This window comes from Mercurialis annua, linkage group LG2, assembly GCF_937616625.2.
Source record: "Mercurialis annua linkage group LG2, ddMerAnnu1.2, whole genome shotgun sequence".
Classification (NCBI taxonomy): domain Eukaryota; kingdom Viridiplantae; phylum Streptophyta; class Magnoliopsida; order Malpighiales; family Euphorbiaceae; genus Mercurialis; species Mercurialis annua.
In genome coordinates, this window is record NC_065571.1 from 9,971,285 (window position 1) to 9,997,850 (window position 26,566).

The window sequence follows — 26,566 nt, forward strand, 5'->3', positions numbered from 1 at the left end:
CGGTGCTGTTTTGGATATAAAACGGCGCCGTTTTGCATCCAAACCGGTCTAATTTTTCAAAGAAAATGAAATTATGGATGAATATATCAAAAAAATGAAAGATAATGTTAAGTATGTCAAGAAAAAAAATTATATTAAATACCAAACACCGAAAGTTTGTAATTTTTTGTGTAATTAAGCCCGTATAATTTAAAAGTCTCAAAATAACTAATATAAAAATTTAGGTATCTCAAAAAATTTAATATTAAAAACAAATGAAGCCATGGAAACACTCTTGGTCAATCCTATAAATAATATTTATAAGCCTTTTCTCATTAGCTTTTGCTTTTTGCATAGGCTTTCATTGTTTTGAATTTTTAACTCACTTTTTATAGATTTTTTTAAATTTCTCATTAAAAGAAAAAAACAATAGAACTAAAGCTCAATATTTTTTTAAGATTTAATATTTTTTTGGTCTAATATTAAAAACTACACTGACGCTGATTGATATTTTTTTAATTGAATTGCTTTTGAAAAATTCTTCAAAAGAATCAATTTAATACAAAAAGATCCATTTGAAGATTTTTTTTAATTTTTTTTAAATAAAAAAATATCAATTTATTGTTTAAAAATACAATTAAAACAAAAAATATAAAATAAAATATAATTGACCGGTAGGATAAAAAATGTGCTAAAAAAATCGGTTGTTTTTATGACATTATGCCTTTTTTAATGGTGATGGTGAATATGTTTATCTATTTATTATTATACTTTATTTGTAAATATAAATTAATTTAAAAATATTATTACCAGTTTAATTTATCATTTTTTCAGTTTTTATTAAATCTACTTGTTCATATGCCACATCAATTAAGAACCTTATACAGAAATATAGATGACAATAATAAAAGGGTGAACCTAATTTGATAAAATTTTAAAATGACGAAATGAGGTATAATTATAGATATATATTATTACTATTCTTTACGTTTAATTTGCACATTTCGAGTAGACCAAAAGACAATTTGACTTATTTTCAAAAAATAAAGAAAAAAGACAATTTGACTTGGGGTCAGTGTTTTGACTCCCGCAAAGAATCTATCCGGTTCGAATAAGGATTAAATGTGTAAGGTTTAAAGGTGCCGTTTCATAGTTGGAATCCGTTCAGTCATTGATCGGATAAAAAAAAAGACAATTTAGCACACATCGTGTTTATTGAACCATTACAAAACCATGAGTTTGGCAAACGATACAACTTTATTTTAACCAGCATGAACCATACATTTAGAACAACATTGACCGGATATCACAGCGCTCTCTCAGCCCACAAGAGGAAGAAATGGCACCTGCCCTCTGCATCGCCCTCTCATATTGTTCCTTCTCTAGCAATCCTCGCTCCTGTAGTTCCTCACCCATAGCTTTGATCGCGTCGCATTGGCATTCTTGGCGTACTCGCTTTATTTCGTCACAGCACTGCTCGATCATCTTCTTCCCCTGCGGATTCTCTTCTGATCCCTCTAAAGTCTGTCCTACCATGTACAGCGCGCAGTCGGTCATGTCCTTCTCATCGAGTTCTTCACGGCATTGCTCTTTTACGCCTCTCGGGTTGGTGTCGTCGACCGTGGTGGTGATGGTGGTTCTGTATGCAGAGGATGCAGTGGCGGTGATGACCAAGAGAACAGCGATGAGAGATACTGTAGAATTAATAAGGTTTGCCATTGTTAGTGAGTATTGTGTATTGAGTGAATGGTATTTATAGAGGAATTCGGAGAGTGCATGTAGAGAACGTGGAACATATATGAAAGACGAGTCACTAGTGGGCGTGGCTACTTCTGGATTTGTAGTGTGGTTTGTGCTTACACATACACCACCAATTTGCAGTTTCTTGTCATTTAGTTTGTGAGTATTCCACTAATATAAGAAGAGAACTCGAAAAAATAACAGAGTTTTGTCGGGTCACAATATTTTGCGGATTTTTGCGGCTTTATTTATTATGTAATAATAATTTAATTTTTATTTTTATTATAATAAAATATTATTTATTTATTTCAGATAATTAAAATTCATTTTCTATGGCAATATAAATTTATTTGCTAATCCAATTTTACCTCGCAAACTATAATGAAAAATAATGAGAAATAATTGAAAAAAGATCAAATTTTTTTAATTTTTTTTAACAAAAGTACAAATCTTTCAATTTTATCTAATTTATCCTGAAATGCATAATTTTGTCCAACCCTCAATTGGCATTACTGATGTGGCGTGCAACACAATATGCCACCATGGCAATTAATAGGTTAAAGTATAAATAAATTTTTAATATTTAAAAAATATTGCTAATTTTATACTTATAAATTGTATTAGCACATTTCACCATCTTCTTAATTTAAATATCAATAATTAAATAATATTTTAAATAAACTAAAATTCAACTAAATCAAATCACGATTAATTCAACCGAACTAATTAATTTTATTAAAAAATTTAAATTATTAATTTAATTTTCTCAATTAATAAAATCCAACTAAACATAACGAAAACTCAAAATAAAATAAATCAAACCGATTAAAATTTAATATAATTTAAAAAAAATAAAAAAAATAAACATAGTTGAAATGGGTTCATCTTTTCCGATTCATCCCTGTTTATCCTATTTGGGAAGAACCGGATCTGGATCTTTTCATTAGATCTGTCCTTCCCATGCGAAGAACTGTATGCGGAGCGGCAGTGTTGGTAAGGGTGGCCGGAAAAATTAAGGCGACGGTGTCGATAGTGGATTACGATAAAAATATTAAAAATAATTAAATCATTTTTAATAAATTTATTTAGATTTAGTTGGGTTATTTTTTAATTGAATTTAAAAGTTAAGTTGATTTAAAATTTGAAGGTGTAAATGTTTTTTTTTAAGTAAGAATTTATTTTGACTTCTTATTTTGTATTCGCCAAGGTGGAAGACATATGGCATGCCTCATCACCGCCACATATGCAAAATCAATTGAAAATTGAGGGTTGGATAAAATTGAAATGAAATTATATATTTTAGGATAAATTGGATGAAATTGAAAATTTTAAATTTTTGTGGAACTTTCTTCAAAAATTTGGTCTTTTTAGTTATTTGGCCAAATATAATAAATAAAATGTTGGTACATTAATAAGGAAGGTATGTTTCCGCGTTTCGATAATATTTCCGTTTTCGAAATTCTCATAAACTCCTTGAAAACATTCTGGGACCATTCTTTTGATCATATAATTTTCCATTTTGATTAGATCAAAAGAAAATTAGGCACATCATTTTTATTGAATCATTTACAAAACCATGAATCATGACCACGACTTTGGTAAATGATACAATTTTATTTTTACATTTAGAACAACATCGATCGGATGTCGCAATGCTCTCGCAGCCCACAAGAAGAAGAAATGGAACCTGCCCTCTGCCTGACCCCCTCATACTCTTCCTTCTCAACTATTCCTCGCATCAGTAGTTCCTGACTAACAGCTTCGATTGCGTCACATTGGCATTTTTTGTCTACTCGCTTTATTTCACTGCAGCACTGCTCGAGAATCTGCTGTTCCTGCTGGTTTTTTTCCGAGACATCTTGTTTTGATCCTCTTGCACTCCATCCCATCATGTACAGAGCACAGTCGGTGTAGTCCTGCTTCTCGACTTCCTCACGGCATTGCTCTTTTGTTCCTCTCGGGTCGGTTTCGTCGACCGTGGCGGTTATGGTGGTGGTTCTGTATGCAGAAGATGTATTGGAGGTGATGATTAAGAGAACAGCGATGAGAGATACTGTAGAAATGAGGTTGGCCATTGTTAGTGGGTAGTGTGGATGGATGAAGGAGGTGAGAATGGTATTAATATTAGAATTTGGAGAGTGCATGTAAGGAACGTGGAGCGTGGTATGAAAGATGAGTCACTTGTGAGTGTGGCTTTTTATGATGGTTTTAGCATGGTTTGTGTTTACGCGTATACCAGCAAATTGTCATTTACTCCCTCCGTCCCAATAGAGTTGTTCACTTTGAAAAAAAATTTTGTCCCAAAATACTTGTCCACTTTCAAAAAGTAACTAACTTTTACACTTAGTTTTTTTATATTGCCCCTATTTAAAATCCACTAATGAGTAAATTGAAAGTAAATTGCAAGTGAGCTCTATATTAAATAGGGGTATGACAAGAAAAGTAAGTAAAATTTTATAAAACCCACAAACAATAATTACTTTTCTTAAACTGTGTGATAAAGGCAAAGTGGACAACTCTATTGGGACGGAGGGAGTATTATTTTTTTTATATAAGATTTTTTTATTGGACGGAAAATTGAGGAGGCTCATATAAAATACATGAGATGTTGATTTCAAATGTAGAACAACTTTTTAAAACTTTCCATGTATAACTTAATTTCAACTCGAGGTAGATGTTTGTTTTTTAGGAAATAAAGACTTAGGTGGCGTTTAAAACTGAAAATTAAGTGTGAAAAATTAAATATTGAATTATAAATGTTAAAAATAATAATTAGAGATTTTTTTAAATACTGAATGAAATAAATTTATTTGATAATTATAGATACTCGAAATTATTATATTTACATATTAAACTTCTGAATATTGATTATTTTAAATATAAATTATATCTTATTTAAATCTTTAAAAGTAAATAATATTTAAAAAATATTATGAATATTACATACATCATAAATAAATATCATGAACTTTATTTTCATATTTTGATAATTAGTTTTTAAAAATTATAATAATGTCCCCCTTTATTTTGAAAATAAATTTTTAAAATAAAATATTAATGTTTAAAACTTTTAAAAGCCGTTTAAATTTTATAATAAATATTTTGTGTTAAAACGGAAGTCCAACTAATATTTAAGAGCAAAAATATTAAATAAATGTCATATAGAATTTAAAAAGAAAAATAACGATAGAGAATAAAATAATTATAATAATAAAATATAATTTTATAATGTTAAGTGTTGATCTAAGTATATACACTCATTATAATATTTATGAAAATAAAAGAGTTAATATATGAGAGATAAATATTTTTATTGGCGGATAATAATCGAAAATAATTAAAACATAAAGTTTAGTCAATAATAAAATTGATACTTTATAATTTAATGTGTTCAGTAAAAAAAAGTCAGATTTTTTGACTTATTATTTTAAGTGGTTTTTGATTTAACTGAATAAGTTAAGTCGAACATTTTTAAATTATCAAACAAACTTAAAACAATTAGATGCTTAATACATTAATTTAAGCAATAAGTTGGGTTATCAAACAGCCTTTAGTTTAATCGGATATATATATATATATATATATATATATATATATATATATATATATATATATATATATATATATGAGTATGATTTAAATACACGACTAATTTCAATTATAAAAATATCTTAACAACTCACATACACCTTAAAAATTTAAATTTTACTGTTAATTCTTCTTTTATTCATTAAAAATAAAAGATGTTGGTAGCTATAATTAAAGATAAAATTAATTCATTTATCCATAATTTTGACGTTTTTCCAAACACAACAAATTTTTTAAATATTGCCAGTTTAATTCATCATTTATTAATTTTTTTGCTAAATACGCACACGACTCATTTGGAGTTAACTTGGCGCGAGGTTGTATTGCCACGTAAGATTAATTTTATACATATAGACGAATAATATTTCGCCACATCAGTTCAAAGCGAGTAATGAGTAAATTTGACAAAAATTGAAACAATGATGGACCAAATTGGTAAAATTTAAAAATCATGGTATTTGATAAAAGAAAAAAGGTACTAATTGACCACTGTGGTCGGAGCTCGGAAATATTTAGGCCTGTATAGCGGACGCCGGCTCATTTAGATGGTTATCAAAAATGGGGCAACTAACGCCTGCCCTGTTAGATGATCCGTTATCAAATCTGATATGGTGTTTTTTTTTTCATAAATAAAGGTATATATATGTGGCATTAAATGAAGGACTTATATGATATATTATACAAATTAATAAAAAAAATATAAAACAATTTTGATAACATAGTTGTTATTTTTCCATCATCTCTCTTAACCCAAAGCCCTAACATCTGCGATCATAGAACAGTCTGATATGCATATTTTGTATAGTGTTTCTAAATTATGAATATTAATAGTACTTTCTATTTTTGAAGAAATTATGCTTGAAAATGTATTTCATATGATGAACCCTTTTGTAGTAAAAGATATTCAGTGATCATTTTATAAAAAAAAATTATTTAATGATTTTTTTGTAATTTGAGAAAAGTTTGATGAAATACAGAGTTTAATATTTCACCTTCGGCTTTGAAAGTGAAGATAAACAAAATTACAGATACAAAATACTATATAGATTTATACATTATGATATCGTTCTTGCACTTCCAAATATCCTAAACTTATTAAATCCAGAGAGTAGTCCATAAATTTCTATAGGCATAATTCAATAAAGTTCAGTTCGGCTGGGAAATTTTGCCAGGTGATTGGTTTGGACAATTCTAAACCGAACTAAGCCGATTGATGCTCCCGCACTGAAGACTGCGGCTCTGAAAAATATATAATTTAAAAAGGTTAATTAATTTAAAAAGGTTTTTTCTGTAAATATACAATAATTTTATTTTAAATATATTTATCAATTTGTTTTTTTTTTTTATGAATAAAAATATATTAAAGCCACAAGAAGTGGCAAAACCACTACTTTAAGCTTTCGCACAAGAAGCGACACACACAAGGCGGCACGCTAAAGGCTTAGGCAAAAAGAAGTGGGCGAGAATCAAAGATTCGAATACAAAACACTGGAAGGATTCAAAAAGAAATCCCAACTCGAATAGCTAAAGCTCCTATTATAACTCTTAAAAACAAAAACAGCTTTAGAAAAGCAACTAAAGATCACCGCATCCTTGTTTGAAACTTCGTTCCTAAAAACTCTACCATTCCTGCATTTCCAAATTTCCCACACAATCAAATACCAAAGCATCTCCCACAGCTTCCAATAAGGACCCCTAGGAATCATACTCTGCCATTGAACCATAAAATCATCAAAAGAATACGGAATAACCCAAACTAAATACAATCTCTGAATAACACCACACCAAATACTCCTCGCAAAGGCACAATGGATAAATAAGTGATCCCGCGTTTCCACAACATCACAGAGAGAACACATACTGTTATCCGGAGAGACTATCAATCGTTTAGCCAAAAAATCCAAAGTAGGAACTCGATTGTGGAGAGCTACCCAAATGAAAAATTTAACACGTGGTGGAGCCTGCGATTTCCAAAGACGAGTAAATAAAGAAGTCTTAGAAATACCTGTATAATCTCTCGCAATTACATCCTCAAAGTCATTCCTCAAAACCCCATCTCCTGTATCCCTAACATCCTCAAAACCGAGCTGCTGATGATTTACAGCAGCAGGCCGACGTAACTGCAGCTCTTCCACAAAGACACGAGCTCGATTGGAGAGGCCAGTTTGCTGCTGAACATCTTGAAGACATGCTGCTGAACTAGACCGATTTGCTGCTGAAGATTGAACAGCTGCACGACGATCACCGACCTGGACTGTTTCATCTCGCAAATCTGCTGCAGAATTAACAGTAGAAGACCGAGCAGCAGCTATAGAAGACCGAGCAGCAGCTGTAGAAGACCGAGCAGCAGCAGTAGAAGACCGAGCAGCAGCAGTAGAAGACCGAGCAGCAGCTGTAGAAGCCACCAATTTGCAAAAAGAAGCTGCAGAAAAAATCAACGAGGGGGAGTTCCATGAAATTACATCATACCTACCATCCATAAACTGAAGAACCTCAAACAGATTCTGTAAATCTCGAAATAAAATCTGCTCCGATCCTCTTAATCTCCGGCGCCACTTCCATCCTTCATATCTGATATCTAAAATAAAAGCATGTTTATGGTTTGAAAGGTTATAAAGCCTCGGAAATAAATCCTTTGCTAAACCATGCCCAAGCCAATTATCATCCCAAACAGAAATCAAAGCTCCATCGCCCACCTTAAATCGAACATTATCCGCAAACACACCCCACATAAAAACATCATTGCAGCATCTCTTTTTGATCCCCCTCCAAACAGTAGATAAAATCTTAGAATCAGCATAAAGCAAAGAATTCCAATCTGAAATTAATGAACAATTAGAGATAACGGCAAACCATAACGAGTTCCTGTCCATAAAGCGTAATTTCCAAACCCATTTAAAAAGCAGACTTTGATTCCTGATTTTAAGATTAGTAATACCCAAACCACCCATATCATAATCTTGACAAATAACCTTCCAAGAAACTTTACAAAGCGTTCTAGATGAAGCATCGTCCGTCCACAAAAAACGCTTCATATAAGAATCCAGTCTTCTCTGAACAGCACACGGCATACTAAAAACAGACATGAAATAAACTGGCACACTAAACAGGACAGATTTAATAAGCACTAACCTTCCTGCAGGAGATAACAAAGACCCTTTCCATAAAGCAAGCTTTGATTTAAACCTTTCCACAACATGATCCCAAAAACCAGAGGCCAATTGACGCTTAACCAAAGGTAAACCCAGATATTTGATAGGAAGAGATTCAGTCTTACATCCTACAACCATTGCAGCTGAAGATAAATCTGATTCACTAACATTAACTCCCATAATAGAGCTTTTATGAAAGTTAATTTTCAATCCAGAAATAACTTCAAAGCAACGTAAAATCCGAGTCAAATATCGAAGCTGCACTAAATCGAAAGGAAGAAAAATAAGAGTATCGTCAGCAAACTGTAATAAGGAGATAGACTCACGCTCAGCACAAAAATCGAAACCCATAGTGCATCCCATACGATTGGATTTATCCAGAATACATTTCAGACCTTCTACCGCCAAAACAAACAAATAAGGAGAGATAGGATCTCCTTGACGAACACCACGGCGCAGCTTAATTGGATTAACTGGACTACCATTCACCAAGATAGACGTAGTTGCTGTAGATAAGCAAGAAGACATCCATTGAATCCATTTCCGGGGAAATCCCATACAACGCATAACTGAAAACAAGTATTCCCAATCGATACTATCAAACGCTTTCTGGAAATCAAGTTTTAAAACAAGAAGCCGATCCTTACGCCTATGTGCCAAGTGAATTAATTCATTGGCTATCATGGAACAATCCATAATACTTCTGCCTTTCAGAAAAGCATGTTGATTTTCTGAAACAACAAAAGAAATCATGGGAGCCAAGCGTCTCGACAGAGCTTTAGATAGAAGCTTGTACAACCCATTCACCAAGCTAATAGGACGAAAGTCTCTAATATTGGATGAGCCAATCACCTTAGGTATTAAAACCATAAAAGAGGTGTTAATACCACGAGGAATAAAACCCGACCTATGAAAATCAACAAACATCTCCAAAATGGCCACTTTCATAGTTATCCAAGCTCTGCGATAGAAAAAGAAGTTAAAGCCATCCGGACCTGGCGCTTTCTTTTCATGGCAAGAAGAAATAGCCGAGAACACTTCATCTTCATCAAATTGCTGTATTAGAGCGTCCGCTTGGTCTGCATTAAGCTTCGAAAACATCAACCCAGATAAGTCAAATCGGACTCTCTCTTTCTGCGAGTAAAGAGAATTAAAAAATTCTCGAATGTGAAATCTAATGTCAGCTGGCTCTGCAAATAAACTATCTTCCACTTGTATCGAAGAGATATGGTTATTCCTGTGATGCTGAGAGGCAATACTGTGGAAGAATTTAGTATTCCTATCACCCGTCAAGCTCCAATTCAAGCGAGATTTTTGAATCCATAATGATTCAATTCTCTTTTCCGACACCCACAGCTCATTCTTGAGAATTGCTAAATCACTTTCCTCCTCTACAGAAAGTTGCCTATAATCAGCAGCCACCTCTTTAGCAAGAATAGCACAATTAAGGTCCTTAATCTTCTTATTCTGATCACCGAAGATATTAGCATTCCAATTCTTAATTCGCGTTCTAAGCTCCCTTAATCTTTGAGTAAGATTATTGGACGAAGAACAGACTGAATTCCAAGACTCTTTAACAAAATTATCAAAGTCATCATGCTCCCACCATGCATCCACAGACCGAAAAGGCTTTGGTCCCCAATCAAATTTGTTAGCCGAGCGGAAACAAATTGGAACATGATCAGATTTTCCTCTAGGCAAAGCAGTAAGAGAGAGATTCGGCCAATATAAGCCCACTGCCGCAGAAACCAAACATCTATCTATCCTGGATCTCGAATAAGAGTTATGCCAAGTGAAGCGCCTACCCTGCAGCGGAACATCAACTAATTCAGCTGAATTGATAAATTCATTGAAAGCAATCATCGAAGGGGAGAAGCCAGTGCAGTTCAGCCGCTCATCTGGATGCCGAACTTCATTAAAATCCCCACTTATCAAAACAATTCCAGGAAACTCCAACATCGACTGAATTTCCTGCCAAAAAAGAACTCTCTCTGAAGCAACATTGCTAGCATATAAAAGAACATGACGATATGAATTATTCCCATAAACAAAATCCATCGAAATCCATCTAGCACCTTTAGTAATTGAAACAGAACTTAATAAATTCGAATTCCAAATTAAAAGAAGACCCCCTGAAGCACCATTAGAAGCAACCCAGTCATAGCTAAAATCAAGATTTGGCCAAAGTTTTCTAACTAGAAAATCATCCACATTTTCCCTTTTTGATTCAACTAAACCAATAAAAAGTAAGTTATTAACAGAAACCATAGAACGAATAAATTTCTGTTTACCACAACTCAACAAACCTCCTCTACAATTCCAAGAAATAAAAATTATAGGATCAGACATAAAAATAGAGAAACCCAGACGAAAGAAAAAACTTATCTCTGATGAACATCCACTCCCGCAGCTAAGTTCAATGCAAGCTGTTTCACCGTATCTGCTTCATTATCCTTGTCAAAAAGACCAAGCTCTAACCCCACCTTCCATGATTCAACTGCCTCATTAAGTGGTTCTTGGTTTACATTAATCAAATTTTCTATCACAATTCTGTTCATGTTCATAATGCCCGTGTCAGATAATTCTCTTTCAGTTTCCATAAGACTCGACGAGCAAGATTGCATCGAACCTGTAATTCCCAGTTTTTTCTGCGGCCTTAAAGATGACGTCTCCCTTAAAGTGACAGATGCAGGTGCCAACGCAGTACTAGCAACCTCATTGCTAACAAATATCTCCTCTCCTGCAAATCGTAGTTTATCAAAATCCAATACTGAAGGCGGTGACTCCTCATTATGAATTAAGATACGCTCCTGCTCATGCATTGACTCGTTGATCATTTGAACAAAACCACTGTTGCTGCAAACAGGCACTGCTTCCACGGTACTTGGGAGTCCAGAATTTTTGCTCGTAACTTCTTTGCTTGCACTATTATCTGTTTCAGGAACAAAATCTGAGAACAACCCAATTGAAGTTGAAGGACGCCTACTTCTTTCCTCTTTACTGACACTGTTGTTTGTTTCACATTCTGAAGAATAATCATCACTCGCAGCCCTTTCATCAAAGACAACAGGCCTGTCTGTCTCAACTACAAAAACTGAATGTTTCTCGCCTCTGAACTGAACTTCCAAGGAATGATTAATAAATCGACACGTACTCGATATAAGAATCATACCCGAATCAAAACGATCCTTAAGATGCACAAGAGGATGCACTTTAATCGTTTCTCCAATCTCGTTTCCTATCATCATAAAAATCTCAGGGGACCATAATGTCAATGGCAAACCAGAAATAGATACCCAAACTAAACGACAGAAAGACTGTTTAAATTCCCTCGCCCGTGTAAAGGTTTGAAAAAACTCAAGCAAAATAGGTGATTGAACTGACATGAAATAATCTGCTTCCTCAATAGAGTAGAAGGTGAGCAAAATACGATTTCCTCCCATAAGTGAAATTTTGCTGAATTCAATATTCTTTTCTGCTAAAAATAATCTCGTTTTCAGGATCGATTGAATATCGTTAACTCGAACAACAACGGAACGTTCAATCCAATCCTCATTACTTTTCAAAGCAATAGAATCCTCTATAGACAATCTAATAGCAGAATTCTGAATTGGGGTATCCAGACCTGCTGCTGCATCCATCATTAAATTCGTTCTCAAAGAACCCTCCGCTGTCATTACACCATCTGCAACTACCTGAACATATGATCTATTATCCCTAATGGACGGGATCATGGCCGTCTTCAATGACTGCTGCACAGCCTTTACAGGTTGTTGAACCATATTGGTCTTCCTTATAGGTTGAGAATTAACCTTAGAGGGAAACCTAGAGATATACGCCCTCAGCTTAAACTTTCCAATAGCAATCATGTTCAATTGAGACAAAATCCAAGTGGAATCCTTATTCATTCTAGGTCGAAGAAAGCCAAAACAGCAGTTCCTCTTCGTTAGCTTTGTTGCCAAAGAAACGTTACCCATGACACCATAACGGGCAAAAACCTTCTCCAAATCATGATATCGCCATGTTCTTGGGTAGTTCTCAAAATAGATTACCAGCTGCTGATTACTCAGCGGTAGTCCTTGGTTGTTTGCGGATTCCTGATTAGTTGCAAGGGGAAGGCCAGGGAATTCTTGGGTGTGAAAGCTAGGGTTAGGGCTTACCTGAGGTTTAGGGAGAGGAAGGCGAAGAGCCATCGCGTAGCTTATAAATTTTTTTTTTTTTTTTTTTTTTTTTTTTTTTATCAATTTGTTTTTGATCAATTAAATTGTATAGATCTCGTATCTTAAAAATAATTCCAAACAAATAACTACTTTTTTTATAAATATATTATAATTTATCTTAAATACATCTATCAAATTATTTTCTAGTCAATTAAATTGTATAGATATTTTGTTTTAGCATAATTTTCATTGACCTTATTCCATTTATGCAGATATTATTTGAACATTCTTTGTTCATTACGATATTATTCTTTTTTTTTTCTTTGCACATGTCGAGTAAACCAAAAGAAAATTTGGTACATATTATTTTTATTGAGTCAGTTACAGAACAGTGAGTCATGACCACCATGACTTTGGTAAATACATGAAACAGCTTTATTTCTACCAGCACCGCCATTTATAGGCTAACAAGATTTAGAAGAAGATTGATCGGCCACGGCAACGCTGTCGAAGCCCACAAGAAGAAGAAATGAAACTTGCTCTCTCTATCACCCCGTCAAACTCGTCCAGCTCTACCATACCCTTCTCCAGCAGTTTCAGAGAAACAATTTTGGGTGCGTCACATTGGCAATCTTCACCTACTCGCTTTATTTCATTGCAGCACCGCTGGACATAGTCTTGTTTTGATCCCAGCATGTACAGCGCACAGTCGTTCAACTTTGCCTTGTCCACATCGCTGCGGCATTCCATTATCTTTCCTGTCGGGTTGGTTTCGTCCACCGTGGTGGTGGTGATGGTGGCGGTTCTGTAGGCAGATGATGCATTGGCTGTGATGATCAGAAGAACAGCGATGGTTGCTACAGTAGGAATGAGATATGCCATTGTTAGTGTGTAGAGTGGAGTGATGAAGGAGGTGAGAATGGTATTTATAGGACCATTTGGAGATTGCATGTAAAGTACGTGGAAGTGTAAAATATAGTGAGTCACTAAATTTGTACAGTATCAACAAGCAATTTCTCGTCATTGAATTTAGGGTCCGCTATACACCTTTTTACAAAACTGATTTGCAGAGACGGTTATTTGTTTGGTGAGGAGAGAGCTGGGATTCACGTGAGCATGAAAGAGAGGGAAATTGCATCTCAATTGCTCAAATTATCGTAAGATCTTACATCAATATTATTTAAATGTCATCCACAAGGGCTTATTTAACCATCAATGGGTCACTCAATTATAATAACAATGCATTAAAAAAAATATCACCTAAATAAATTTATCATCATTTAAAGAAGAACTTCTGATGTCATGAAATGATAATAGTCTGTGAATGACAGCTTCCCTATCAACGTTTGAAATCTAAATTTTTCGGCCATAATGGATATAATTATAATATAATTTTTTTTGATAAAGATCATATATATATATATATATATATATATATATATATATATATATATATATATAGGATCAGGATTCTCTCAAATTCAAATGAATTTGAGGAGTCAAATTCACGATATACACCGTTCATTATAAAATGAATAGTGTAAATCAATTTAATTAAAATTGTATTTTTTTCAACATCATCCATATAATAATAAACGGTGCAGATTTAATAAATATGACCCCTTAATGAATTTGAGGGAACCCCAATCCATGTATATACAGTGGAAACTTCAAAAATTCTAGAGGGTTGATTTGTAATGTATTTTTTTTAATAAATGATAGATGAATAAGTACAACCACAAGAAGTGATAAAAAAAAAAGAGTTATAAAAACTTCGAAAAGCCAATTCAATCATCTAATTAAATTTTCTTCTTCTTGAATTATTAATTAAAAAAAAAGCCTCCTAATATGTCGGAGCTAAAACCTACCAGAAATCCTTCCCACCCAGCCGCCACAATCCACCTTCCATGACCAGCCGCCTGTCTTCAGCCACCACGACCATCAGGATCCCTTACCCATCAACAGTTAGCCCACACTCCTTTACTGTTGGGTCCAGCAGTAACTCAAGAGGAGGAGGAGGAGGGGGGGGGGGGGGGGGGTTGAATTGAGTCTTAAAATTTTTTGCGAAATATGTTAAGCTAATGGGATAGCTTCGGGCTGATAAATATAAAGTCTTCACAAGCTAATCAGTTTGAGAGTAATGTGATATAGACTTATAAAAACCTTTTTAACAGAGTATAAAAACAAAATAATTGAAAGTTAAGTTTAGTTTTAAGGAAAAGCTTTCTTTCAAAAACAGTTTTAAGTAAATCTAATAAAGCAGAAACTAAAGCATAAAACTGAACACCATATTTTTATAGTGGTTCGGCGACCCTGCCTACATCCACTCTTTAAGGATCCCCATCCTTAAATATTCCACTCTTAGATCTCTATTACGGGTTGGAGATAAAGCCAATAAGAATACAACTCTAGATCTACCCAGAAAGTAGTCTGTAACTTACAAGCTGATTTGATAGCTTCAACAAACTAATACCTTTGAAAGAATAAAACAGAATCTACCCAGAACCTAATATATTTCTCACAAGCTGATTACAGAAAGATGATATGAACTCTCACTCAAACTATCCTAGTTATTTTGAGATGAATCACCGAGAATTGAAAGCGCTTGAAATTGTGGAAACTTGATCTTTTTCACTTGATTTTCCATACCTTTGCTAATGGAGAAGATTGCCTTTTATAGACTCCAAGAATCTTCTAGAGAGTAGGGATGAGTCGCATCTGAATATTACTTCAATTCTTATCCTCTATGCAAGGTGTACAAGGAGACAAGAGGAGGCTAATATGGCCAATCAGGTTGAACTCAGGTTTGTTTGATAGTGTTGGCAAGCTGATTGTAGTACAAGGTACACTGCCATCCTGATGGAGCTGAGCTGGCACTGATCAAGAAAATCCTGAAACTGCCCTCCATCTTTGTTGCTAGAAGAAAGATCAAGATACTTCTAAAAATTGGTCCTTGCAATAATTGAATTAGCATATTAGTGGGTTTTAGTTATAATCGAAATAAGGGATAAAAAACAAGGGCCTATAGCCAACATCTACTTCGAAAAATTTCTGTCTCATTGGTTTTATACGAATTTGCAACGTGCGTTTGCTAAATACCTAATTCGAGGTCGAGTTACAATTGCCCGTAAACTGAATTGTTATGAACGTAGATTTGGTTTTCTCCACATGAATCATGATAAGAATTTGGAGGATACACTCTATAGAATTAATAGGGTTTGCATTGGTTCAAAGTTCATCAGAGTTTTCATCTCCAAATACCAGTTCCAAAACCCTAACCCCATGCAGAAGAAACCTATAGCCACTGCTCAGATTAAAACTCAGCCACGTGAGTTTATTCCATCGATTAGAGATTCTCGATCCTATGTCTAGGTGGTTGACAGTTAGGTTTTTTTGTAAATCTACAATAATTTTATTTTAAATATATTTATCAGTTTGTTTCCGATCAATTAAATTTTATAAAACTCTTATTTTAGAAATAATACAAAACAAAATAATTACTTTTTGTAAATATATTATAATTTATCATAAATACATCTATCAAATTACTTTCCAGTCAATTAAATTGTATAAATATTTTATTTTAGCATAATTTCATTGACCTTATTTATTTATGTAGATATTATTTTAACATTCTTTGTTCATTTCGGTTTATATTATTGCTGATGTTTCCTTTTGCACATGTTGAGTAAGTGAACCAAAAGATAAGTTGGTACATATTATTTTTATTGAGTCAGTTACAAAACAGTGAGTCATGATCGAGCACCATAACATTGGTGAATGCATGATATAACTTTATTTTTACCAGCACCGCCATTTATAGGCTAACAAGATTTAGAAGAAGATGTTGAAAGTTGATTCAAATTAGACATGTGTTGGACCTAGTCTATGAAGTATCAGTTAGTTGCAATATTTTCTGCTTAAGTATTTGTGTTTTGTTAGTTAACGTGTTAGCAATAAAATAGGAGATCAGTTGTTATTTAGATATTTTTGTTAGCCTATAAAATGGCAGTTCAGTATTCAATAATATCATTAAAACAAATTTCAGTCTTTGCTTTCTTATCTCTTTTCTTTATTGCTCTAACTATTTCCTGCATTTTAGTTACTGCAATTTATTGTTTTCTGCTGCAAATAACGTTCTTTGATCAAAAGTTCCAACATTTTTGGTATCAGAGCTTAGTTCGTTTGTAACTGGGCGTACAACTCATGGCAACCAATGGCAATATTGTGAGTGTTTCTCAACCAGCTATGCCAATATTCAATGGTGATAGTTTTGAATTTTGGAGTATCAAAATGAAGACCTTATTTAGGTCTCAGGAGTTATGGGATTTGGTTGAGAATGGTTATGCTGATCCAGATGAGGAAGCTAGGCTGAAAGAGAATAAGAAAAAAGACAACAAAGCATTGTTCTTCATTCAACAAGCAGTTCATGAATCAATCTTCACCAAAATTGCAGGAGCAACTACTGCTAGAGAAGCATGGATGACTTTGAAAACTGCATTTCAAGGGTCCTCGAAGGTGGTTACGGTTAAGCTTCAATCTCTTCGTCGTGATTTCGAAACCTTACAAATGAAAGGTGGAGAGTCAGTACAAGATTATTTGACGCGAGTAGCTGCAATTGTGAATCAAATGAGGGCATATGGAGAAGAAGTAGCTGATCAAAAGGTAGTCGAAAAGGTGTTGCGGAGTTTAACTACAAAGTTTGATCATGTGGTGGCAGCTATTGAAGAGTCTAAGGACTTGGATACTTACTCATTTGATGAGCTTATGGGATCGCTACAATCCCATGAGTCGAGATTGAACAGGTCACATGAAAAGAATGAAGAAAAGGCATTTCAAGTGATGGGGGAGTCCTCAGCAGGGGCAACCACGAGAGGTCGAGGCAGAGGTGGATATCGAGGCAGAGGTGGATATCGAGGCAGAGGTAGAGGTGCTGTACATAATGATTATGGACAGCAAAAAGACTACAGGAGCAATGTTCAATGTTATCACTGCAAGCAATATGGGCATGTCAAGGCGAATTGCTGGAACAGGCAAAAGCAATCAAATTATGTTAGAGAAGATGAACAAAAAGAGGAAGTCAAGTTGTTTATGGCTTACGAAGAAGGTGCATGCGGTCACAGCAATATTTGGTACCTGGACAGCGGATGCTCCAACCACATGACAGGTGCGAAGCTCTTGTTCAAGGAGCTTGATGAAACTTTCAAAGCGAAAGTGACGCTTGGAGATGATAAGCAGATGCAAGTAGAGGGAAAGGGCACGGTGGCCCTAGAAAACGATGATGGTAATGTAAAACTCATCTATAATGTTTACTATATTCCTAACCTGTCACAAAACTTGTTAAGTATTGGGCAACTCATGGGGGGTGGATACTCAATTTTGTTTGATGATGTTTCATGTGTGATAAAAGATAAGAAAACAAATAAAATTATTGCTGATGTGCAAATGGCAATGAATAAGTTGTTTCCCTTTGAAGTATCTAGTGTAAAAAATCATGCACTAGCTGTCAAAGAAGTTAGTGAGTCTAAACTTTGGCATTTACGTTATGGGCATTTACATGTTAAGGGTATGCAGTTGTTGAGTCAAAAAGAAATGGTTTTTGGGTTGCCTAAAATTGATTCGTTAGAGTTTTGTGAAGGTTGTGTATATGGTAAACAGTGTAAGAAGTCATTTCCTGTTGGGAAGTCTAGGAGAGCATCAGAATGTCTTGCACTTGTTCATGCTGATTTATGTGGGCCTATGAAAACAGAATCTTTTGGGGGCAGTCGTTTTTTCTTATTGTTCACAGATGATTACAGCCGGATGAGTTGGGTTTACTTCTTGCAACATAAATCAGAAGCATTTGAGCTGTTCAAGAAGTATAAAGCGCTTACTGAAAAACAAAGTGGAAAAAGTATGAAAGTTCTTCGCACGGACAGAGGCGGTGAGTTTACTTCTCGTGCGTTTAATCAATTTTGTGATGAACATGGCTTACGCAGGGAGTTAACGGCACCTTATACTCCGGAGCAAAACGGAGTGGCTGAGCGCAAAAATCGAACGGTTGTTGAGATGGCTAGAAGTTTGTTGAAAGCAAAGGGACTTGCAGATCAATTTTGGGCAGAAGCTGTTTCAGCGGCGGTGTACTTGCTCAATCTATCACCAACCAAGGCCGTCTTGAACCGAACTCCATATGAAGCTTGGTATGGTACTAAGCCTTGGGTGAGTCATTTGAAAATATTTGGTTGTATTGCCTATGCTTTAATAGATTCCCACAATCGTAGTAAACTTGATGAAAAGTCCGTTAAATGTATTTTTGTGGGTTATTGTAATGAATCTAAAGCATATAGGTTGTATAATCCTGTTACTTGCAAGATAGTTATAAGCAGGAATGTTGTATTTGACGAAGAAGCCAGCTGGAATTGGAATGAAGATCGAGATGTCAACAATATTCAGATTGAAGTGCCCATAAGTGACGCTACACCAGTAACTCAAACGCTTCCAACTCCTCCAACTACTCCTGCTCCTTCTAGTTCAGCTGCATCAAGCCCCTCAAGCAGCCACAGCTCAACTTCATCAGGAGAAACTCCTCCTGTGAGAGGATATCGTTCTTTAACGGAGATTTATGAAAGAACTCGTGCTCTTTTTGTTTCAGATCCTACGAGTTTTCAAGAAGCAACGGAGATGGTAGAATGGCGCAATGCAATGAAAGAAGAACTTGACGCGATTCGGAGAAACGAAACTTGGGATCTCATAGAACTTCCTGAAGATAAAAATGCCATTGGAGTCAAATGGATTTTTAGAACAAAGTTTCATGCCGATGGAACAATTCAGAAGCACAAAGCACGGCTTGTTGTGAAAGGGTACTCTCAGCAGCAAGGTATTGACTACGATGATACATTTTCACCTGTTGCTCGTTTTGAAACGGTGAGAACAATATTGGCGTTAGCTGCACAACTGAGCTGGCCAATATTTCAGTTTGATGTCAAGTCTGCGTTTCTGAACGGAGAGTTAGAAGAAGAAGTTTATGTTGCTCAGCCAGAAGGTTTTGTGGTCCAAGGCATGGAGGATAAAGTATACAGGCTAAAGAAGGCGTTGTATGGGTTAAAGCAGGCTCCGCGCGCGTGGTATAGCAAAATTGATGCTTATTTTCTGCAAAATGGTTTTAAAAGAAGTGACAGTGAGCCTACTCTCTATACGAAGACACAAGGTAATAATGACATTCTTATTGTCTTGCTGTATGTTGATGATATAATTTACGTGGGCTCAAATCACTCTCTTGTAGCTGATTTCAAATCTAGTATGATGAATAGATTTGAGATGTCAGACTTGGGTTTGTTGCATTTTTTCCTTGGACTTGAAGTGAAACAGGGAGAAGATGGAGTATTTATTTCGCAAAGAAAATATGCAGCAGACCTGCTTGAAAAGTTTAACTTGACTGGTTGCAAAGTAGCAGCTACACCCATGAATATGAATGAAAAATTGCAGCTCGAGGATGGTACCGAGAAAGCTGATGCAAGAAAGTTCAGAAGTTTAGTAGGAGGTCTGATCTACTTAACTCATACTCGACCAGATATTTCATTTTCGGTTAGCATTGTTTCAAGATTTATGAGTGATCCTTCGAAGCATCATTTTGGAGCAGCAAAGAGGATATTGCGTTATGTTGCAGGAACATTGGATTATGGTATTTGGTACACTCATGTTTCAGATTTTAAATTATCTGGATATACTGACAGTGATTGGGCAGGCTCGTTAGATGACAGGAAGAGTACTTCAGGCAATACGTTCAATCTTGGTTCGGGTGCAATTACATGGTGTTCAAAGAAACAAGCTACAACAGCATTGTCGTCATCAGAAGCTGAGTACGTCGCAGCAACTGCAGCAGCTTGTCAATGTATATGGCTAAGAAGACTTCTTGCGGATGTTCGTCAAAATCAAGTGAATGCTACTGAAATTTTCTGTGACAACAAAGCGACCATGGCTATGACGAAAAATCCTGCATTTCATGGAAGAACGAAGCACATCGACATCCGTTTCCATTTTATTCGTGAGCTGGTTGCAAAGGATGAAATTATTTTGAAGTTTTGCGGTACGGACGAACAGGTTGCGGATATATTTACAAAAGCTCTTTCATATCAGAAGCATGTCTACTTTAGATCATTGCTTGGTGTGTGCAATTTTGAATCAAGGGGGAGTGTTGAAAGTTGATTCAAATTAGACATGTGTTGGACCTAGTCTATGAAGTATCAGTTAGTTGCAATATTTTCTGCTTAAGTATTTGTGTTTTGTTAGTTAACGTGTTAGCAATAAAATAGGAGATCAGTTGTTATTTAGATATTTTTGTTAGCCTATAAAATGGCAGTTCAGTATTCAATAATATCATTAAAACAAATTTCAGTCTTTGCTTTCTTATCTCTTTTCTTTATTGCTCTAACTATTTCCTGCATTTTAGTTACTGCAATTTATTGTTTTCTGCTGCAAATAACGTTCTTTGATCAAAAGTTCCAACAGAAGATTGATCGGCCACGGCAACGCTGTCGAAGACCACAAGAAGAAGAAGCGAAACTTGTTCTCTCTATCACCCCGTCAAACTCATCCAGCTCTACCATACCTTTCTCCAGCAGCTTCAGAGAAACAACTTTGAGTGCGTCACATTGGCAATCTTCACCTACTCGCTTTATTTCATTGCAGCACCGCTGCACATAGTCCGAAGAAGAGCCTTGTTTTGATCCCATCAAGTACAGCGCGCAGTCGTTCAACTTTGCCTTGTCGACATCGCTGCGGCATTCCATTAGTTTTCCTGTCGGGTTGGTTTCGTCCACCGTGGTGGTGGTGATGGTGGCGGTTCTGTAAGCAGAAGATGCATTGGCTGTGATGATCAGAAGAACAGCGATGGCTGCTACTGTAGGAATGAGGTTTGCCATTGTTAGTGGGTAGTGTGGAGTGATGAAGGAGGTGAGAATGGTATTTATAGGATAATTTGGAAATTGCATGTAAAGTACGTGGAGGTGTAAAAAATAGTGAGTCACTAAATTTGTGCTTAGACTGCACCTACAGTATCAACAAGCAATTTTTCGTCATTGAATTTAGGGTCCGCTATACACCATTTTACAAAACTGATTGAAGGTTGGGAGAGCTGGGATTCACGTGAGCTTGAAAGAGAGGGAAATTGCATGTCAATTGCTCAAATAATCTTAAGATTTTTTTTATGAATAAAATTTTTATTAAAAATTTATATAAAAAAAAATATATGAATACCCACCAGTTTAATTATCCAATTAATGTGACTAATTTTATTGAATAAAAGATATTCCAATTTGTAGATTCAGCATATTTTATATAAAATTTAAGATTAACTTAAATATATAAATTTACGTACTATAAAAATCATATAAGAAACAAACCTTTACAAACTTCCAAGCCAAACACAAAATTCACAAGTATTTGCATGTTGGTGCAGTACGTGTAAGCACAAACCAGACCCTAAGTAGCCACACTTAAACTTGCCAAAAGTGAGTCACCATTTTTACATCTTCCACGTTCTGTACATGCACTCCCTAAATTCTCCTATAAATACAGTTCTCCCCGTCCTTTATCAACTCACACAACTACTTAATTCTCTCATCATCATCATCAGCACAGCAACAATGGCAAAGCTTACATTCGCTCTCATCGCCGCTCTCTTGGTGATCACCGCCACTGTATCGTCTGCATACAGGACCACCATCACCACCGTCGAGGTCGACGAAACCAACCCGAGAGGCCAGGAACAGCAATGCCGCGAGCAAATTCAGAGGCAGGACTTGGGCGTTTGCGGACAGTACATGATGCAATCAAGAGGAGGATCAAGGGGATCCCGGGAAATTATTGTGGAACTTCCCGAGCAGGAACAGCAGCAAGGAAGACGGATGCTCGAGCAGTGCTGCGATAAGATTAAACAGATGAGCGACGAATGCCAATGCGAGGGAATTCAAGCCGTCACTCGATCACTGCTCGAGCGTGGTGAAATCCGAAAGGAACAGTACGAGGGTGTGATGCAGAAGGCGAGGGATATTCCTTCTTCGTGCGGGGTACGAGGACGATGCGATATCCGAACAATGATGTTCTAAATGTATGCGAATTAAGCTTTATTAGGTAGCGGCTGAAGCATAAATGGCCCGTAAGAATAAAATATCATCAGACATGGTCATTCATGGTTGTGTGACTGATTTATGTTTGTTGGTGTAGATGTAAGCACATATTAGTATGGGCTTGCATTTTAGTATGTTGTGTAATGTATTGTAATGTTGTTTTGCTTTTCTGGTTCTTTTCTGTTTTTAAATAAACTGATGTCTTTCTTGTGTAAGATTTTCAATTGCCATTAATCAACTTCATGTCGCACAAATAATAGATAAATTAAAGAGAAAATTATAAAAATAGCTTAAAATTGATTAAAGTTTTTAGATATACAATATAATGTTTATTTAAAAAATTCAAATTACAAAAACACCCTGAAATGCTCAATTAATAATAAATTTAATATGAAATGCTCAATTAATAATAAATTTAACGGTTTTGTAAATAAAATATAGTTTGGTAACCGAAAAAGAATTTAACACTTTATGTTCATGTTAAATTTAGTATTGATGCAAAAGAAATTAAGAAAGTCAGCAAAAATGAAGTTAATATATACGTATATGTTAATTACATAAACCACTGCATATCGATATAAAAAGCTGAATTTTTTGACCGCCCAAAATCGTCAAAAATTAATATTCGTGACGGATTTCTGTGATAATTTTTGGCCCTTACAAGTTACAAGATAAGGGCTCACAATTTTTTGTGATGTATCCGTGAAGGAAATATTTTTCACAAATATTTTACTACCGATTAATTTGTGATGGATTTTTTCTTTCGTTCTGCAAATTTGGGACAAATATTTTTGACAAAATATCTCAAAGTATATATACTGATTTTTTAAAATATATCTATTAGTAGTCTGTAAAATATCTTCATAGATGTATTTTAAAAAAGACTTAATGGTAAAAAAAACCAAACCTTTACGATTTGTTACAATTATATCCAAACCTTTTAATTTTTGCAATAATATCCAAATTGCACTATTTTGTTGCAATAATATCCAAATTGCATTTTTTATGTGATTTTTTTTTAGTTTTTTGCCATTTTTTTGGAGTTTTATTATTTTATCATACATCAAAATATAATAATAGCCTAATATTTTAATTGAAAACAACAATTTTAGCGATCAATTTGACTATTATTGCTACAAAAAATACAATTTGGATATTATTGCAACAAAAGAATGCAATTTGGATATTATTACAAAAATTAAAAGGTTTGGATATAATTGCAACAAGTCGTAAAGGTTTGGGTTTTTTTTACCATTAGACCTTTAAAAAATTAGCATACTTTGAGATTAATAATAATTCAATTTTCTAAAAACAATTTTTCAAAAGTATTTTCTGAACAAGTATCTTAAATATATTCAAATAATTATCAAATTTAATTTTTTTATAAATAGTAGTATATTTTAATTTTGTGAGAGATTTGGACATCAAAAAGTTTATGACATATATTTTCCGTTATCTTCGCACGAGATAAATTATTTTGCAATGCCAACAAAAATTCACAAGTATTTGCATATTGTTTTTTGATAGAAAGTATTTGCATGTTGGTGCAGTACGTGTAAGCACAAAAAAAAAAACTAAAATAGTCACACTTAAATTAACTTGTCAAAAGTGAGTCACCATTACATTACATTGCACTCCCTAGCTATATTCTTCTATAAATGCCATACTCACCCTCTTCTTCACCAACCACCAATTCACACTACAAATTGAATACTCTCATAACCAGCAACAAGCAACAATGGCAAAGCACATTCCCACATTCCCACGTTTCCTCCGCCACAGTTTCTGATGCCGTTCAACGCTGCTGCTGTCGTTAACCGCTACTCCTCGTTCACCACACTGCTGCTGTATATTTTATCTTTTGCTCGTTCATTTTGCAGCAAAGAAGACAAGCGGCAGCGACAATGTGAGGATAGGCGGTGGACGGTGTGAGTTTAGGCGGCGATGGCAGTTTGTTGTGTAGATTAGGGTTACATGTAATTAAATTTGAATATGGTTAATTTTATTTTAATTAGAGTTAAAATAATTTAATTAGGGTAGTTGTGTTTAATTAGGATATAATTAGAAAATAAATTATGACTAAAAAAATAGGGAGTAAGGGATGATGTGGACGCCTAGGAATATTGTTGGATGACATGGCGAAGGAGGCGAGCATATATGACTCACCATCCAAAAGTCACGTTGGACAAATATCACTGGAAATCATTTAAGAATCACTGGAAATTCACTAATAGTGAGTACAGTAACTATTTTATAACATTTTGATATTCAATAATCATTTTGTAAAAATTTGGCGAAAGTTGAGTTATCGCAGAATTTTCAACCCACAAATCTGAATAAACCTTAGTGAGTTCATAATGTGACTAATAAATATTAAGTTAAATAAACCTAAAATACTCAAATCATACACATCTCATATAATTCACTGCGAGAAAAATGTTTATTACCGACAGAAAAATTGAAAAAGTCCATATTTGGTCGCTAATTGGAATATTCCAGTCTCCAGTAGTCGCAAAAAGCCTAGATCCTGAAGGTTTTAGGGACTGGGATTGATATTCGGTCGCAAGGAAAATTTAGAAAAAGGGACTATTCCGGTCGCTAATAATTTATATTGCGACCAAAGTTATTCATATATGTGATCAGTTTCTCTTCGCAAATTGCTATTGCACAATATTAATTTATTCTTAAAGCAAGCATATTATTTTAATATTAGTGATCCAAATTCGGTCAGCATATAATTAATATCGAAAATTATATTACATTATTGGCTTAATCACCAAAAAATGTCAAATCTATACGTTTTGTGTCAATTATAGCCAAATATTTAAAAATCACCAGATTTAGCCAAATCTTATATGTTCTGTTTTTTTTAGCCATATTTGAATCGAACCGGTTTTTTTGGCACCGTGTCGTCCACATCACCGCCAACTAAGCAATTGGCTGGTATGGAAGTTGAAATATTTAAATAAGGTTTGACCATAACTGACACAAAATGCATAGTTTTGGTATTTTTTGGTGAATAAAACTAATTTTAAAATTAAATAATTAAATGATTAATTATATTATAATAAAATTCATATATATTTAAAAAATAATATTTTTATTTAACGCTAATTTAAATTAATTTATTTTTTTACTAAATTTAAATAATTCTAATAAATATTTTTTACATATTTGATGGATATATAATTAATTTAAATTCTATTAAAAATAAAAATATCATATTCATCTTAATTTTTTTTTAAATTCCAGTCGTCGGTTATTTGACACTGCCGCCGTTTGAGACCCAATTGTTCGTCTTCCGATGAACAATCTGAGAGTAATATACACAACAAACATACGACAGTGTTCATGATTCAACTATACACGTATAAACATAAAAATAATCACTGAATAGACTGCTTATTTAAAGGACGAGTGTAATTATTTTCTCATTTTTTTTCTTTAAAAAGTGAAACTCATTGTGTTGTAATCAATATATATCATGATGTTTATAAGTATAAACGCATATGTCATTTTACTCGGTATAACCAAAAACTTACCTTAATTTACACATAACTATTTTATTTATTACCTAAATTCAGTCATAATAAGATCTCAACAACATCAAAAATAATAAATCAAGTTTAAAATCATCATGAACATTAAACCCTTTCACCAAATTTAATTCAACATTAATAATTAATTCATTTTTTTAATTACATATTCATTAAAATATATTATAATATAAATTTATTAGATTTAATTAGATTTATCAAAAATTAAAATTAATTTTAATTAGTATTAAATAGGAAATAATAATTATTTTTAAATATATATAAATTTCATAAATGATATAATT

At 34.1% G+C, this 26,566-nt stretch overlaps 5 protein-coding genes across 5 annotated transcripts; 1 reads left to right on the forward strand and 4 right to left on the reverse strand.

Annotated features, from left to right (window-relative positions):
- Positions 1-1,263: 1,263 nt before the first annotated feature.
- On the reverse strand, positions 1,264-1,698 carry LOC126668148 (2S seed storage albumin protein-like). The gene has a single exon (XM_050361362.1). It carries the CDS (start codon positions 1,696-1,698, stop codon positions 1,264-1,266), a length of 435 nt encoding a protein of 144 aa, XP_050217319.1.
- Positions 1,699-3,344: 1,646 nt separating this feature from the next.
- On the reverse strand, positions 3,345-3,794 carry LOC126668149 (2S seed storage albumin protein-like). The gene has a single exon (XM_050361363.1). It carries the CDS (start codon positions 3,792-3,794, stop codon positions 3,345-3,347), a length of 450 nt encoding a protein of 149 aa, XP_050217320.1.
- A 9,299-nt stretch (positions 3,795-13,093) lies between these two features.
- LOC126668150 (2S seed storage albumin protein-like) lies at positions 13,094-13,501 on the reverse strand. The gene has a single exon (XM_050361364.1). It carries the CDS (start codon positions 13,499-13,501, stop codon positions 13,094-13,096), a length of 408 nt encoding a protein of 135 aa, XP_050217321.1.
- A 7,589-nt stretch (positions 13,502-21,090) lies between these two features.
- On the reverse strand, positions 21,091-21,519 carry LOC126668151 (2S seed storage albumin protein-like). Its single transcript, XM_050361365.1, has one exon. The coding sequence runs from the start codon at positions 21,517-21,519 to the stop codon at positions 21,091-21,093; it is 429 nt and encodes a 142-aa protein (XP_050217322.1).
- A 723-nt stretch (positions 21,520-22,242) lies between these two features.
- On the forward strand, positions 22,243-22,704 carry LOC126668152 (2S seed storage albumin protein-like). Its single transcript, XM_050361366.1, has one exon. It carries the CDS (start codon positions 22,243-22,245, stop codon positions 22,702-22,704), a length of 462 nt encoding a protein of 153 aa, XP_050217323.1.
- Positions 22,705-26,566: the final 3,862 nt, after the last annotated feature.

Coding starts and splice junctions, on each gene's coding strand:
- LOC126668148 (XM_050361362.1), bottom strand. CDS start 1,698: ATGGCAAACCTTATTAATTCTACAGTATCTCTCATCGCTGTTCTCTTG.
- LOC126668149 (XM_050361363.1), bottom strand. CDS start 3,794: ATGGCCAACCTCATTTCTACAGTATCTCTCATCGCTGTTCTCTTAATC.
- LOC126668150 (XM_050361364.1), bottom strand. CDS start 13,501: ATGGCATATCTCATTCCTACTGTAGCAACCATCGCTGTTCTTCTGATC.
- LOC126668151 (XM_050361365.1), bottom strand. CDS start 21,519: ATGGCAAACCTCATTCCTACAGTAGCAGCCATCGCTGTTCTTCTGATC.
- LOC126668152 (XM_050361366.1), top strand. CDS start 22,243: ATGGCAAAGCTTACATTCGCTCTCATCGCCGCTCTCTTGGTGATCACC.